The 17,116-nt window shown below is 36.0% G+C and overlaps 2 protein-coding genes across 4 annotated transcripts; both read left to right on the forward strand.

Moving 5' to 3' along the window:
* The first annotated feature begins 73 nt into the window (after nt 1-73).
* Nucleotides 74-7,688, forward strand: rer1 (retention in endoplasmic reticulum sorting receptor 1). Of its 3 annotated transcripts, XM_080900142.1 has the most exons (8): nt 74-313; nt 1,678-1,759; nt 2,047-2,151; nt 2,579-2,675; nt 3,403-3,481; nt 4,676-4,811; nt 5,755-5,809; nt 7,190-7,688. In XM_080900142.1, exons 2-8 carry the CDS (start codon nt 1,679-1,681, stop codon nt 7,198-7,200), a joined length of 564 nt encoding a protein of 187 aa, XP_080756268.1. In that variant the 5' UTR covers nt 74-313; nt 1,678; the 3' UTR covers nt 7,201-7,688. The 3 variants fall into 3 exon arrangements, with proteins under 3 accessions (XP_080756268.1, XP_080756266.1, XP_080756267.1); XM_080900140.1 differs by lacking the exon at nt 7,190-7,688 and having other exon boundaries at nt 77-313; nt 5,755-6,512; XM_080900141.1 differs by lacking the exons at nt 74-313; nt 7,190-7,688 and adding an exon at nt 747-1,118 and having other exon boundaries at nt 5,755-6,512.
* Nucleotides 7,689-7,841: 153 nt separating this feature from the next.
* On the forward strand, nt 7,842-11,639 carry LOC308408068 (taste receptor type 1 member 1-like). Its single transcript, XM_080900139.1, has 7 exons — nt 7,842-8,053; nt 8,208-8,257; nt 8,534-8,828; nt 9,021-9,749; nt 9,998-10,122; nt 10,534-10,654; nt 11,508-11,639. Exons 1-6 carry the CDS (start codon nt 7,916-7,918, stop codon nt 10,568-10,570), a joined length of 1,374 nt encoding a protein of 457 aa, XP_080756265.1. The 5' UTR covers nt 7,842-7,915; the 3' UTR covers nt 10,571-10,654; nt 11,508-11,639.
* Nucleotides 11,640-17,116: the final 5,477 nt, after the last annotated feature.

The following is a 17,116-nucleotide window of genomic DNA, read 5'->3' on the forward strand; positions in this document are numbered from 1 at the left end:
CTGCGGTCTCTTTTTTCAAAGTGACAAGGTTTTCAACCCAGTGGTCGGAAATAGTACTGAATGTTTAAGGAAACAGGCCAACCAGAGGAAACATTCTGATGCTGCGCTGACTTTTTATTATTTGAACCGAGAAATCGGTTCGTTTGTGATCGTTGAGGTCTGAAGAGTCATAGCGAATCGAGGTGGTCGGATTTCTGCTACTCAGCCTGTGGTATCCTCGCGGAAGTATTGACGTGTACACAGCAGTTTACACGAGAAGTGGCTAGTTTAGCTAGCTAGGTAGAGCCGGGTAGTGTCACAGCGGCCGTATCAGGTAAGAAAGAACTGCCATTGACAATTTTCGCTGTAACTGCTAATACAGCTGAGAGACACAAAGAGGTATTGAATCGAAGAATCAACATTGATTGTGATTGCATCATTCACTGAATATGGAGGTGTTTAGTATAGAATGGTTATATTTTAACTGTGCTAGCTAGCTGTGAAACTGTTGGCAACGTAGCACCGGAAGTGAGTTGTCAATTTTGTGAAGCCCTTGCTGGGTGTTGTAGTTTAAATGTGAACACAAACCAATTCTTGCAATCTAGGAGTAGTCAATAATAAACTACAAATTATTTTTTACATACTTTTACATGTGCCCAATTGGAGTTGTGGGAAATGTAGTCTAATACTTTCATTCTAACGGCTGAAGGGGGTCAAATGAAGCTGAACAAAACTACATCACCCATACAAACGTTAACTGGGGCCAAAGGTAGTGTACGTTTCGACGGCTAGGACCGCTTTCGGGGCTAATTTCTAAGCTAACGCGAAGAATTTAAAATAATATAAGATAAAGTAATACCTCTAGTACAACTTATTGAAGTTGTAGTGCACATCGTAGTTATTTTCCATTTTGCAAATGAGCCTATTTTGGTAGATATTGCTTCCTAGATGTTATCCTGCCTTCCTTAAGCTGTGAGCTAGTTATGCAGCTAATGCTAACCAGGCACAACCACAGCTCGTCACGGTCCTGTTCTTTTCCCCATTAAAATAAAGATAGCAAATCATTAAATGTCCTAACGCGTAATGCGTAGTTATCTAAGCAATCAACCTAGGCTACAGTGGATATAAATGTTGTTTTGGTGAGTAACCGACAAGCGCACCGAGAATATTTATGATCAGCTAATCAATTAAAATTCTATTAAAGGACCTAGGGTTAGATTTAATTTACAGAGATACATATTTAAATTGTTTATTTAAAGAAAATTACAAAGATTTTGTCACCTTGACTATTTGCGCCTTGATAGTTATCTGATCACTCTGATTAACCCCTCTTCTGGACATATGCACCTCGCAGATACAGGTCTTTCCGGACAGCCTATGTCTATTGTATTTACTTGTATCACAGTTTACAGAGTATATATTACACAAACTGAAACGAAACGTGTGTTCCAAAATGTGCAGTTCTTGGTAAAATCGTTCACAAATTTTCGTTTTACTGGGTATTTATTTCCGAATCCTTTAAGACAAAATGGGCACAGAAGAGTTTGTCATTTGTCAATTTATCACCTCCATTTTGTATCTTCAACTGGGGCCGTTGGTAGACATGGTCATGCTGAATAAGAGTATTGTGCAGTACTCTTATTAAAGTAGATTAAGTTCATACGCCACTAATCAAAATCTTTTTGTCCTTCCAATAAGAATGTCAGAAGGGGACAGTGCTGGGGAGTCAATCCATGGGAAAACTTCTGTTGTGGCTGCCTTTTTCACACGAGTTGGACAGGTAATGTGTGAGATCAAGAATATCATATTCTTTTAAATAGGTTTAAATTTAGGGATACACCGATTGTGAAAATTCTGTCTTTTTAAAATGCCTTTTTGAACCAAGTCATTAAACAAAGACTTACCATTTTAAACATTAGCATTCATTGAGCCAAATCTCAGTAGAGACATTTTTAAAACTGACTTGCAAATATAAGTACGTCAGAACTGATGTTCACAACAGATAAATATGAACTTCATGTTTTTCAGCACCTCTGCAATGTTTATTCTGGTTTCTTTTTGTCACAGGTCTATCAGTCATGGCTAGACAAGTCAACACCATTCTATGCAATGCGGTGGGCAGGAACTCTACTATTTACTCTTGTCTACATGATCAGAGTGTATCTACTACAGGTAATTGTGTATTTCTGTGTGTTTTTCAGATTTATTTGCAATTAGTCAGCCAAGTTAAAAATGTTAATGAGGAATTCTAAATACTTAAATTTTTTGCTTGGCCTATAATAAATACTATCTTTATCAAGTTTAAAATGCCAACTCTTTATAAAGAGGGTTTGAAATCCTCATTCACCTCTAGTAGTTTTTAACCAATTGTATCTTACTTTCAGATCAAGGTTATTTCATTTTGCTATTATTCATTAAAAGTAAAATAATGCATTTCATAGTAAATCTCTCTGCCTTTATTGTCTTGTTTTGACTGGGATATTGCTCTATTCGTTAGGTGTTTATATCATAAAGTTCTTATATGTCTTGACTGATGTGTCTTGACTGACTCTAGCAAAGATGTCCTTTAATAAGGTTATTTTCTGATGCTCCTTTTCAGGGTTGGTATATAGTAACATATGCTTTGGGAATCTACCATCTCAACCTGTTCATTGCTTTTCTGTCGCCAAAAGTGGATCCCTCACTGCTTGAAGAAGGTTAGTCAACTCGGTCTCATTAAAGTAGTGTTTGTGATGTGAACATGGAAGTAGGCTACCTCATGGAGTATTACTAAACTGTTCATTTAGACCTTAGTACTTGCATCTAATCAAAAGTCTAAGCCAGCAATTGCCCAATCTGGGTTTTTTTTTTCTGAGAATTTTCTAATATAACTTTCAATTTATTATGAAAGATTTTAAAATAGTTACTGGAACAATAGACTATTACTGTACACTTGCATATTTACAAGTACGTATCTCAAAACTGAAATGCTTGAGTCCATATAGATACAGAAAGGGCACTGCATCTCAGTAGACAACAAAGTCCCACAAACAGTTTCTTCCTTTGTGCCATCTATTACTACTACTCTTAGGCACTTTGCAAAATGTTCTCTCATCCGTGCCTTTCTATTGTGTGTCTTCCTTCTGTTTTGCATATATTCCTGTCGTCTGTTATTTATTCTTGCTCTCCTACTATTTATATTTTATACCATGCACAGTTGGCGTGGAGCAGCCAAATGTGGTTTTATAGTAGCACTCTGTTTATGAGCAAGTGACCTCCTTGAATGGAATGTGTACAGTTGTGACTGTTCCCAAAAAATATATGAATTAGCCATTTTTACTGTATGTAACTGAAATTGTCCTATTTCTAAAGTGTACATTGTTGTTGTTGATGTTCTTGTTGCTGTTATGGGATAACTCAACTAGTAACCTATATTATCTACAGATGAGGGCCCATCCCTTCCCACCAAGCAGAACGAGGAGTTCCGCCCTTTCATCAGGAGGTTGCCTGAATTCAAATTCTGGTGAGAGTTCAACATGGTCACCCAGGGAAATTGCAAATTATTTTCTTTAGAACAACCTGTGTGCTGAAAGATTATATTAAGCAAAGCTCCTTTAGAAATGGGTGTAGCATTTTAGGGTGAAACTAAAGACACAGAGTTTGAGTCATTTTTGTTTATTTTGATTTGACCTCATTGTCTCAAATTAATTTCTACTTCATTGACATAAAGATTGTGTCTGTAACCTTGACTTCCAAAAATAGTTTAAATACAAACATTTTCTTCAGATTTTTAAAACCACAACTTAATTTATTTTCACAGCAGCAATAAATTTTACTCACCACCTGCTGGTAGCTTAACTTAGCATCGATTTCTGCCATTCTGTGCTGTACCAATTTCAAATTATGTGTTAGGCCTTGAATCTTATTTGCATTTACAAATACTGTGTTCTCTTATATACTAAAGAAGAAAGGGGGGAAAACACACATTTGCTTGATATCTTTTTCTTTATATCAGATATGTACCTGATGCATGAAAATATCATCTTTGTTCCCTTTGCATGTTTATCTGCTTGATTAAAAACAATTTGACTTTCAATGTAACATGCTTACCCATGTTAAGTGGATACTGGGATATAACAATTACAGGATTAAATTATTTGTTCATTTGTTGTTTGGAGGGTTGCTGACTAAACTAAAGATTTTAAGTCTTATATTTTATTACGTCTTGCTAAGAACATCTTTCTGATTTCTACTCAAATTTGTGTCAGACTACACTTTGTTGCATTTTCCACTACCTTCTCTTTGTTAATCTCCAACCGTACCTAGTGATTTAGTACTGTGTAAAAGATTTAGGCAGAAAACAAACAAATACAGCAGTACAAATTATCTTAGATACTGTGGAATACAATTAAAGTACATGTAGCTGGTCAGTTCTCAAGAGAGTCTGTGTTGGACCTATTTATTAGAAAGGTCTCACTCTGTTTTACTCTTAAAAGAATCTCAAGCCTGCGGTCTAGTTTCAAACGAAACATTTTAAAATGCAAAAGCCTAACCAGATAAAAGTTTTAGCGCTCTGTCTACTCTATATGCAGACATTCTCTTTCTCTTTATAACTTACATAATCTTGTTCTTCTGTACACGGCTGTACATGGACTCCTTGTTCTTGTTGCTTAAGATAACACTTTGACTCTGACTGTGTGTTTACTTTTCTTTTCAGGCATTCAGCGACAAAAGGCATCGTCATCGCCATGATTTGCACATTTTTTGATGCCTTCAATGTGCCAGTATTCTGGCCTATACTTGTAATGTACTTCATCATGCTCTTTTGCATCACCATGAAGAGGCAGATTAAAGTAAGTACAAACATACATCTCTTTGCTTAGTACATATTGATCATAGCTGCATTAGATTAACAGTAATAGGGTGCTTTGGGTCTGGAGGAATGTTTTCATCATCCATAGTCCCTATTTGAAACCTTGAGTTAAGTATTCCGACCAGTGACATCATGATGTATTTTGAAACATATTGTGACAATAAGTATGTCTAACTGAGAAGCCAAAGTCACTGGAACTCATTAATTAGAAGGTAATGATGCCTAAAGCACAACTCATAAATGTCTGTTTAGCATTTATCTTAGAGTATAATTGTATTTAATTTAAAAAAAAATCACCTAGTAATAAAGATACTATATCAAGATATGATATCATACTATGTCATAAATCAATTAAGTCATTGTGTTAGAGCCTACATAGCTGGATTTTGTTTGTTTTTTTAATCTCAGAGGAGTAGCCATTGTAAACAATCATTTCACACACCCCAAGGTTACTTGCATTTTTTTTTATATACATACAGCAAGCAAGGACAGGACTATTACAGTTCTTTGAACTCAGTTAACAATATTGAACAATAGTCCTACACCAACTGCTTCCCTGCTGTTGCATAACTAAATCTTACTGTTAGAGTCTTACTGTTAGAATCTTACTGTTCCTGAAGATATGTTGTTCAAGAGTGAGTTGCCCAGTGTCCCTATGACAGTTTGGTCTGAAAGTGCCTACAGTGCAATAAAAACATTGCAGTCCACAAATTGCTTTTGGGTTAGACAGAGCCACAGGTTTAACCTTATATTTTATTGAAGGACCTTTATTGTATGAAAAGGGTGTCATTGTTGTTATCTGCAGTGCAGTTTATATTGTGATTCTGAATGTGTTGTAAAATATGCTAAGTCACTAAAAGTGTATGCACAAGCCTTAAAGTAAGTGTTGCTAACTATCCTTTTTACTTCCTTGTCTTTTCTAGCATATGGTCAAGTACAGATACCTACCCTTCACACATGGGAAGAGGACATACAAAGGCAAGGAAGACACAGGGAAAGCTTTTGCTAGTTAAAAAAACTCCCACTCTCCCTTCCTCTTTGTTGCATTTAAAATTTATTGGCCACAGCCATTGGGGAATGATGAGGGTTAGAGATGTATTTTCTTTTTGTCAGTTGAACAGTAACATGAAAACATGAAAAATACAAGTTTTGATCCACAGTGTTCTCAGTGTTGGACGAGGATACGAGCAGCATGGATCAAATTAGTCTAAAAATCTAAACTACTCCCTTTGTCTAATGAGGGTTTTTTTCTGTTTGTTTGCTTTTTGGGGGCTTTTTTTTGTTTTGTTTTTCAAGGATTGATCTGCAGTTACTCAGTAATAGTTAGGACTAAGTGCTACCTTTTGCCTTTCTAACCCTAAAGAGTAACAGTAAAGACATCAAAACTGAAAGAAATTTGCAGTAAAATGAGTGATTTTTTTTTTTTTTGTTGTTGTTGTTTTGTTATGCTTTGTTTCCACTGGTTTATTCCAGTACACCCCCTCTCTAAAATTCACTAACTTTTAATTCATGTAATTTCTCATTTACAAAAATATGATAAAGTTGTTAACGTGATATCAGATGGAAATGCAAGAGTCTTCAAATTAAAAAATTTTCATCTTCGTGATGAGAATATCCTGCTGCTCTGACTTAAATATCTCTGGCGCTTGTCCTTTGTTCTAAATAAAGATACCTGGAAAAATTGGCTGCTTTTTACGTGAATATTCTTTCATGAAGGCCCCCCCCCCCCCAAAAAAAAAACAAAAAACAAAAAACTTCCTGTTAATCTATAAAATGAATTACATCCAGCCAGCACAATGTTTAAAAAATTTGATTGTCCATTTGATTTGTTAGCTACCCTGTATAATTTTGTAATTCAAGGAGAGTGTCACTAATCCCAGATAACGTAGTTGCCTGTAGTCTGCAGTCATTCTTAAATCACTTATTTCTACTTTTCCGCCTTCGTAGAGTTTAACTACTGGGAAACTGGGATGGAAATCATTTTGGGTGTAATTACCCCAGGGAGATAAATTGGGTGACTGAGCAATTAACATGAAATGGCAAGTCAATGAATTTGCTTTACCTCAGATTTTTAGACCGTTAAGTGGGTATTTATTCAAAACCTAATGTGTCCTAAAGTGCATAACCAGTATTCCAGATAAATTCATAATGTGGCTTATTTGAGAGCAGTCAATCAAGCAAGTTTATTTCAATGACCCCATCTCTTTGAAATATTTAGCAATCTTTGTTTCAAAGACTGAGGCTCATTTGGAATTTGTAGACTGGCTGTTGTTGTCTTTCACATTCTGTGTAAAATCTTTTAAGAGTTGTGGTAAATGTAGTCATTCCAAGCAAACTGTTGTTCTCTTTCTTTTTCAGAGGAAACATAAGAAAACAGAGATTGAGAGCTTTTATTAAAAGAAATGGATGAAGTGGGTGGCGATCACATACTTTTCTATGAACCAGTTGATTTATTTTTTTTTTTTTCAAAATGCTGCAAATCTGTGATTATTAAACATTGATCAGCACTGTAGTAAGGGATCAAAAAATTTCCTGTAAAAAGTTTGTGTTTCAAAGGGTTGTCTGGGTTTGTGTGTATATAAATATATATATTTTAAAATATAATTTTTTTTTTTTTAAGATTTATTTTTTTTTCATCCACCACCATACTGTTTGAGTGTGAAAAACTATTTCAGTTGAAGTTTATGGAAGTAAAACTGCTAAATTGGGTTCCAGATCTGATAAATTAAATGTTTTTCATGGAATTGCATGTTATTTTCTTGTGCTACAGTTACAAACAGAAACTTGATTTTAATAACTTAAGTGTAATTTTTTCACTCCAAATGCTATTAAAGAGGCTGTGTCCCTTTGAACAGTGCATTTGAATCTTGGCTTCATATTTTATAAGTATTCATGGAAAAGGGTAGCCTTGCAACTAAAGACAGTTGGAGAGGTCCAGTGCATTTCTGTTTATCGTAATCAAAATGTATTTTTGTATTTTAAGTTAATGGCACATATGACTGGAATCTGAATATATTTGGTCACCTCTATAAAATAAGGAAATTCATTGTTATCTTTTGAGTTGTGTCCAGCATTATCAGATTAATGAGACAAAGTTGCCATTTAGCTGCTGATCTTTGCATACTGATTTGTGAATCCTTCAATGATAGATATTCCTCAGAGGCTCCAGCATTACCAGCGGCTCATAACATCAGACAGAGTGTTAAGGCTCACCGTAGACTGGTAAATACTTCTTGTTTTGAGAATGAAGAGCATTGTTGTCTATCACTGTATACTGGGGTGTTTTCTACATGCTTTGGCTCAATACACTGTTTCAACATCTGAGTTTTGGGTGGAAGGAGATTATTTGATAGGTGGACTTTTTAATATTCATCAGCTGAATGACTCTCTTCTTCATCAAAGACCAGAAGCCATTGACTGCTCCAGGTTAGTTAAACTCTGTTGGGTACTTTCTTGTGATAAAACTAATAAAAACAGAAAAAGTTTACTTGACGCTGGTTAAACTGGTAATAGAAATCTTAAACCAGTGAAATGAATTGCTGTGTTATTAATATTTATTTTTTAAAGTCAGCACTGCTGACATGGTCATTTAGCTAGAAATCCTATTTTAGATGATCATAATTATTTAGGGATGTCCAAAATTGCACATATTTACTACAAGCATTGCAACGGAATTTATTACTGTCCTTCATCTGCCCACAGTGCACCTTTTATTCTGTCCAGTTATCGAAGGTTTCAAATGATGAGATTCTCTGTAGAAGAAATCAACAATTCTACCAAGCTACTGCCAAATGTGTCACTTGGCTATGAAATCTTTGACCACTGCACAGATTTTGTGAGTTTCCCAGGACCTTTAAACCTAATCTCTGATAATGGCTTTATGCGCCCTCTGGAAGAACCACACAATTTATCCAAAGTGATAGCAGTGATCGGGACCTATACAAGCCCTCAGGCACGAGCTGTAGCCCCACTGTTCATGATGAATCTCATTCCAATGGTAAACCTATGAGCCCTTATGTACTTTGACATTTTTTAAACCAGATCAATATTTTTTATTAAAAAATAGTCTTTACAAAAGTTAAATCAAGAAATGATGTTTTCCATGTTTAAAATAATACAAGTTTCAGGAGTATAAATGATTGGTTATTGTTAATGATCACAATGACATTTTCTCTGTTGCTCTTAACAGGTCAGTTATGGAGCTTCCAGTTCAATCTTTTCAAGAAAACAGACCTTTCCCTCTTTCTTAAGAACAGTGCATCCCAATGAAGAGGTCATAAAAGGCATTGTTAGTATTGTCAAGCGATTCAACTGGAAATGGGTTGCTTTTCTTTATGTTAATAATGATTATGGAACAGATGGCCTGGACTTGTTTTTAAAAGCAATTAATGAGACTGACATCTGCCTTGCATATAGCAAAGGCCTTGATCAAGATACAGATTACAGTCTAATGTTTAGACAGATTGATGCAAAAAACATTAATATCATTATTGTTTTTGCACCTGAATGGACTGTTGAAGAACTCATGGAGTCAGTAAAAAGACAAAATGTTACAAACAAGGTGTGGATAGCAACTGATACATGGTCCCTAAACAAAAAAATAATAGACCAGATACAAGGAAGCAAAAATATTGGCACTGTACTTGGGGTTGCTCAGCCTAAGATGTCAATACCTGGTTTTAGTGAGTTCATTCATTCTTTCAAGGCCAAGAACCACTGTGAAAATGCAGAGCAACAGAAGTTTTGTAATCAGGTTTGCAACTGCAGTAGCCTGACTGCTGAGGAAATCATTGATGCAGATCCATCGTTCTCTTTTCCTGTTTATTCTGCCGTGTATTCCATTGCTCATGCCTTACACAATATGTTACAATGTGGAGCTGATGGATGTAAAGACAGTATTACAGTCTACCCCCATATGGTAAGCATTCTAATTATTTGATCATTTCTCACTTTACTTTTTGAAAATGATCTAAGAGTGAATAATTGTTCTTATCCGTAGTAAAACCAGTGATAGTGTATATGAAGTATGTGATAAGCTAACTGGAATCTCAGAGTTAGTTAAACCTAATAATAATAAAAACGACAGAATTATTAGGTTAAGCAAATTGTGTTTGTCCAAACCTCAGTCATTGTGAACTCAGTGTTACTGTTGTGTTCCAACATCAGGTTCTTACAGAGTTGAGGAAGACAAATTTTACCCTTTTAAACCAAACCATTCAGTTTGATGAGAATGGTGACCCCATGTTTGGATCCCACTCAGTCGTTTTTTGGGGCCCCAGTGGTGATGTGCAGTAAGTGGGCTATTATACTTGTCATCCATCATTCCATTTCTTCATCAACGACACCAAAATTCAGTGGCATACAAGTGCACAAGTACGTAGTAGTAATAAGTTATTTTATTTGTTTTTTCAACACAAAGATTAATAATAAAATTAAGTTTTAGCAATTTAGTTTTTTAGACTTCTACCTAGATATAAGCACACGGCAGCTACCAGTTGTAGGTGTTCATAAGGTGATTTGCATGGCTGTCTAGATATAACAGGCAAATACTTTTACATGTTACAAAACAATTTTAGAAATTCAAAAAACCTGTGTGAATATATTTAATGACTGGTACTTTCCCCGTAATTTACCGTTACAGTAAATGGTACGGAAGTGCAGTATCTTCTTCTGACCTTTTTACACCCAATATTCTTGTGTAGGTACCAACTTCAGTGTGTTCTGAAGAATGTAAAATAGGCTACAAGAAAACACAACTTGGAATCCACAAGTGTTGCTTCAGTTGCACAATTTGTCCACGTGGGACTTATATCAACAGCACAGGTAAACTGTTTTTGAATGACAGTAGAAAAAGAGTGAAAGTAGTGCTGTCACTTGTAATGGAAGTTAAAGTTATGCTTTTTAAAGACTATTATTGTCTTCATATAGACTAAGCCATAGTCTTCCATTTTAGTTCCAGTCACCGCTCATATAAAAGCAGCCAATTATTAGTCGTGATAGATTTACACTAAGGTGCAAACTGTAAAGTACAGGGCAGGTTTAACGTGAAGGAAGATCTTTAGAGAGCATAGTGTATCACAGGTCAAATGTTTGTAGTTTAAAACAGACATAAACACCTTTGAAGCTTTAATTTTTAAATTCTTGTTATTTTTAAAGCAATTTTGCATGGTTCACAATCTTTGCTTGAATGTTGGTACGGCTCAGTTCATCAACAATATGATGTTATCTCTTCCTCTAAGCCTGCTTTCTGATTGGCTGTACGACATATAATTTCCATAACTAAAATTTTGTGCCGATGGACACCTTTTCTACCGCTTGCCACCACGGAGGTCATGAGAACTGTAACATGACAATGGATGGGACAAACATCAGAAGAAATAAACATTTGTTAAACAATACGTTAAATATTTGCTTATTTAAGGGCACAATAGTAGATCTAGTTTTTCAATCATAAGCTGTGCTTACAAGTTGATCAGTCTGAACTTTACAAAATCTTGTGCTTGCGACTACTGATAACGGACTACTGACGACTAATGACTAACTAAATGACTAATAATTGTGTGTTTAAATACAAACACAAACATACATGTATGAACTCTCAATGGAGAAAGGTATCATGGGTCTACTTTAAAGATGACCATATGCTTCTTTTCTGCCCATCTCTCTTGTGAAACAGACAATCCCTCCAAGTGCATCACCTGTAAAGACACAGAATGGTCTGAAGAAGGAAGTACATCATGCAGTCTGCGGGTGGTGGAGTATATACCATTTACAGACATTTGGGCTATAGGGATCATGGTTGGTGCCTTCATCTTGGTGTTCATCTCACTGGCCTTGTCTGTTCTCTTTGCCCTTAACTACGACACACCTGTTGTCAAATCTGCTGGAGGACCAATGTGCTTTCTGATTCTAGGTTGTCTCAGTCTGTCTAGTCTTAGTGTATTTTTTTATTTTGGCAAACCAACAGATGCTTTTTGTATCTTAAGATATTTACCATTTTTTTTATTCTTCACCATTTGCTTAGCATGCTTTGTTGTACGTGCATTTCTAATTGTGTGCATTTTCAAAACAGCTACCAAGTTCCCAGTGCTGTACAGCTGGTGGATGAAATATCACGGGCAGTGGATGTTCATTGCTGTGGTGTTTGTGACCCAGGCAATCTTTCTTCTTATTAACTTTACATATGCCCCCCCAAGACCTAACATTGACATGTCTTGGAACTCAAGAAAAATTATACTTTACTGTGAGACTGATTTTAAAGCAGCATCTGCTTCTCTGGTTTTACCTTTATCATTGTGTGCTCTTTGCTTTGTTTTCTCTTATATGGGAAAAGACCTCCCAAAAAATTATAATGAAGCCAAAGCAATAACCTTTTGTCTCCTCCTGCTGATGCTCACCTGGATCATCTTTGCCACTGGGAGAATCCTTTATCATGGGAAGCACATTCAGCCTCTGCAGAGCCTGGCAGTGCTCTCCAGTCTCTACTGCTTTTTGCTGTGGTATTTCTTTCCCAAATGTTACATTGTGATTTTTCAATCTCACAAAAACACACAGCAGTACTTCCATGGTCTCATTCAGAGTTATACCAAATCAATTAACCAGGAGATGTCTCGAGTAAATATTCGTTGATATAGACAGAGGATTTCAGTCTCTGTATTCTGGTAATAATAGGTCCTCTTTAAAAGAGGATAGGGTGGTGATTGTTTCAAAGAATAACTTCACATCACATACACAATGATCTAAATGTTGGTCTTTAAAATATATATTTAAAAGTTTTGTGTAACAAATATTATTTTGTTTATATTAAATATCATTAAAAACATGAAAAGAATTAAGTTAATCGATCTTTAATAGATAAGTGGTAAAGAAATACCTGAACATATAATAGGAATAGGAACGGACTTATTTTGATGTTGGAGGATAATGAGATTACATTAAAAATATTTTATAAATTTATCATGTACAGGTTTCCTATGTCTAAATGTTTGGTTCATCAGTGGACACTACTGTTCTTTATTTTTGTTCTTGTTTTTCCTTTTTTAATGCATTTATTACACTTCAATATTTCAGTAATTTTACTGTATAAACATGAGCAGGTAGAAACGGAGGCTGCAAGCCTGACTGCTCATCGCTGCCTTTTGTTATCTGTTAAAGATCAGGCTCTGGCTCCTGGGCTGGGGCTGCCACGCAATCAGCTTTAACATCTTTCTGGATTCTTGGCTAGCTTTGTGGTAGAATTCTGTTTAAATCTTGCAAAGAGCTGAAGTTGAGTTATCAGTTTCATGCAGTTGTTTCTTTCTTGGATGAAGTTTGCAACTTATAATTGTACTCTTGTCCTTTTGTGAAATAAAAATAAAAGTATTGTCCTCATCACTGTTCTACAATTTTCCTCCTCCTGCACATGAACTGAAAACAACTGACTGTAGCTTAAGTGCACAGGTTGAAAAAATGTTATTTGATTTTTCTTTCTGTCAGCTTGGAGTGCCGATATTTAGGATCCTTTGTAATTCTAGTGTCCGCATAACTCCTGATTGTAACTGTAATGTAATTACTGAATTTAATACAGTAATACAACACATTACATTTCTATATTATTGAAAAATGTGATTACAGTAACACATTACATTCATCACTGCAGAGAAGGAGGACTGGACCAGGACAAAAAAAAAAAAAGTCTCCGCCCTGCAGGTGGTCTACCCTTCAGGCTCAGGTCCTATATCAGAGGATTGGGAGCTTGAGGGTCCTACACAGTATCTTCCTAGTCCTGCGCTCTTCGGCACAGAGTTCTCGAATGTTGTTGCCTGGATCTGCTGGAGCCACCCACCCAGTTTGTTCACTTTGTATAGCTACATCTTTCACTACAGCCATCTTCCTATATTAATTGATCATAACTGTTGAGGGATGCCCAAAATTTCAATTATTTACTGTGTTTAATAAGTATTAAAACTGAATTTATCACTCTTCTTCATCTCTCTGCAGAAGAAATCAACAATACTGCCAAACTACTGCCAAATGTGTCTCTTGGCTATGAAATATTTGACCATTGCACAGATACTATCAATTTCCCAGGGGCTTTTAACCTATTTTTTAATAGTTGGTTTAATCCGACCTCTGGAAGAACCACACAAGAATTTGTCCGAAGTGATAGCAGTGGTTGGGACTTATACAATATAGATTTATGTTACTGTGACTGATTATGTTGACATTTCTCTTTTACTTCTTTAACAGGTCAGTTATGAAGCTACCAGTTCAATTTTTTCAAGAAAACAGATTTTTCCATCTTTCTTGAGAGCAATGCATCCCAATAAAGACATAGCAGACCTGATTTTTAGCATTTTGAGGGAGTTCAACTGGAAATGGGTTGCCTTCCTTTATGCTGATGATGATTATGAGAGAAATGGTCTAGAATTATTTATAAAGAAAATTAAAGACACTGATATCTGCCTGGCTTATAACAAAGGCCTTGATCACAAGTCCCATTACAAAGTTGTATTAAAACAGATCAATTCACAAAACATAAATGTCATTATTGTTTTTGCACCAGAATGGACAGATGAAAAACTCCCCAAAAGCTGATTCTGTTCATCTGGACATAGCGTTTTCAGTGGGAGAAACATTTTATCACTCATCCAAGTGACGTCTTCAGTCTCAGGTGACTGCAGGTTTCCCCAACCTTATAAACAGTACATTTGCATAATGACTGAAACCAGCACCACTGAAGGAACAATGAGCTGGGAGGTCAGTGAGACTGAAGTCACTTTGATGAGTGATGTGGTTAGACTGGCTTTGTCCTGGGTGAGGAACCAGACAAAGGTTCAGAAGACCCCTATGAATACAATATCAAGGGAACAGTTCACCCTGCCCAGGATAGTGTTACCGGGGCTCTGCCCTGGAGCCAGGCCCAGGGAGGGTGGCCGAGGGCGAGTGTCTGGTGCCCGGGCCTTAGTCCTTGGGACCCGGCCGGGCACAGCCTGAAAAAGGGACATGGGCCTATCCTCCTGCAGGAGGCGCCATAGGGGTCAGGTGCAATGTGTACCGGGCGGCGGCATTCTCTACTTTGTACATTTGTCAATGAATGACCGCACATCATTGTGAGAGCGAGAGAAAAATGAACTAGCAATACAACAAAACTCATCAATAAACCAGGGCAGATAATGGTTTGAGCATGAGCTTTCTTTCATTAGTGGCAGTTTGCAGATTGATAAAGAAGTGAAACCATATTCTCAAAATCCAAACAATGAATTAGTTTAATGCAAACAATGTTAAGGCTTTACTGAATCTTTTAGCAATTTTTTATTAACCTTAAAAAACATAAAATAAATGAAAACATAAAACAAAACATTAAAAGACAGATAGGCGCGACCCTTTGGAAACATCCCATCAAATCAATAAAAATCTAAAACTGGTCCATTAGATTAGTTGGTTTTTATTTTGTTTGTTTTATGTCATAACATGAAAAGTCAAAAATTTATTGTAAATGAAGGATTATAACAGAATTGACAGAACATCTAAATCTAAACTTATCACTACTGTATCTTAAATACTAAAAGCTTTTTTTAAAGTTAACAAAAAGAGATGGTGAGATATTCTGAGCGTACTATTAGTACATTTCGAATAACTTATCATTACTACTCTATATCTTAAACTTAGCAGTAACTATGTAGGTAGGAAGAAAAAGAAATGTGAAAAGAAATGTGTGGCTGATGGATTTGCCACTTAAAGACTCTCTAATGGAGACTGCCCTTGAGTGAGTGAGAAATACTCCATCTGTGGTGTAAATGAAGACCTGTTCCACCACCCCGACACCATACCCAGTACATACAATATTAACATTAACAATTTTTGGTAGAAAACAATAAGGGAAGCGCACGGTGGGGAGGGACCCATCGATGTCAGTCTGGACTCTGTAGTACCCGCTCCGGAATCTTTGGCGTTCCTGCTGCAGTAACGAAAAGGAACAAACAGGTTAAAAATGCTTCAGTCATTAGAGATCAGAGGACAAACATTTAAAGCTGAAGTGAATACAGTGAATACATGACAGTATTTTTTTTTTTCTTGAAATATCCACCACTGATGCTTACAGCATTGTGCTTACTCACCTCTTCCTGGTCAGCCTCCTCTCTCCCATGCTTGAAGGCAGAGGTGGAGGGCTGAGGGCTGGAGCTTCTCGCCAGCAGAGCACCACATGTGGTCCAATATGTTTTTTCGGGAGGGTGTTGGAGGGATTCAGGGCTGCTGTCCTCTAGCCACTTTGTCTTCATCTTTGCCTGTCAGGGACATTCAACAACCAGGTAAACATAAAGGGCAAACATACTCAAATATATGAAGTCATGGTACAAGTTTTGTTGCGATCTGCTTTGTTTTATTCTTGCTATTATTTACAGTTAAACCATTTCAGTGTTGATGTACTGATACCCATCAAAACACTGGTGCTGAATAAATGACAGTGACTGACACTGAGATCATAATTCTGATTGCCAAAGCTGCCAGACAGGATTCAAGATGTAAAAAAAAAAAAGATTTAGTTGTATTTATTTCACTGTAAGACATTTTCTTAAAGAACTAAAAGAAGTTTTGTGGATTAAACAATAATGAAATGAAAAATATATTCTAGAAACCACTGTTCTGTTATTAAAATGTTAACTGTAGTGAAAAATATATTGTAGGTTTATGTTTTCTGTTTCAATACACATTTCAAGTAATTTTTTTATCATGATATGACACCACATTTAAAGGAAAAAGCAGAGCATTAGAAATATTTCATTTTTACATAGATATAAACAAAATGAAAACAGTTCATTTTATCTGAAGATTTAAGTTTTGTAATGCGTTTTTTTGTTATCATTATTAATATTATTTTTGTTTTGTTTTGCTTTTTTAAATTTGGTCAGTGGTTATTATTTTGTTTACCTTTAAAATTTTAAATGAGTCAAATTCAGTAACTGTGTGTAAAGGCTACAGCTGTGTGGAAGGAAGGAGATAGGTGCCAAATGCAGGACTTGCAGGACACAGAGGGATGAACTAAACGAGCTTACGCTCTAGAGAGCTGAAATAGGGGTAACAGAAAATAAAGCATAATAACTAGAAGCTAAAAAAAAGTAAGGTCTCAGGAAACTGGAAAACAAGAAATTTGTGTCCCACAGTAAAGGCACAGAGAGACAAGACAGTGAACAGAGGGAAGGCACATTAACAAAAGGTAAAGACTGGAAATAAGGAGATGCTAAAGAGCTTACAGAACTAGAAATACAGAAACAAAAACCAAGAGACTAGCAATGAAAAATCATA

This window comes from Rhamphochromis sp. 'chilingali', assembly GCF_963969265.1.
Source record: "Rhamphochromis sp. 'chilingali' genome assembly, chromosome: 12".
In the NCBI taxonomy this organism is placed as follows: Eukaryota; Metazoa; Chordata; class Actinopteri; order Cichliformes; family Cichlidae; genus Rhamphochromis; species Rhamphochromis sp. 'chilingali'.

What these genes read in the sequence shown, in the direction of transcription:
- rer1 (XM_080900140.1), top strand. Translation starts at nt 1,679, where the DNA reads ATGTCAGAAGGGGACAGTGCTGGGGAGTCAATCCATGGGAAAACTTCT. An exon ending in TTTTCACACGAGTTGGACAG is followed by an intron (nt 1,760 to 2,046) that starts GTAATGTGTGAG and finishes TTTTTGTCACAG; the next exon opens with GTCTATCAGTCATGGCTAGA. An exon ending in TCCCTCACTGCTTGAAGAAG is followed by an intron (nt 2,676 to 3,402) that starts GTTAGTCAACTC and finishes TATTATCTACAG; the next exon opens with ATGAGGGCCCATCCCTTCCC.
- LOC308408068 (XM_080900139.1), top strand. Translation starts at nt 7,916, where the DNA reads ATGAGACAAAGTTGCCATTTAGCTGCTGATCTTTGCATACTGATTTGT. An exon ending in TGATGAATCTCATTCCAATG is followed by an intron (nt 8,829 to 9,020) that starts GTAAACCTATGA and finishes TGCTCTTAACAG; the next exon opens with GTCAGTTATGGAGCTTCCAG. An exon ending in TTACAGTCTACCCCCATATG is followed by an intron (nt 9,750 to 9,997) that starts GTAAGCATTCTA and finishes TTCCAACATCAG; the next exon opens with GTTCTTACAGAGTTGAGGAA.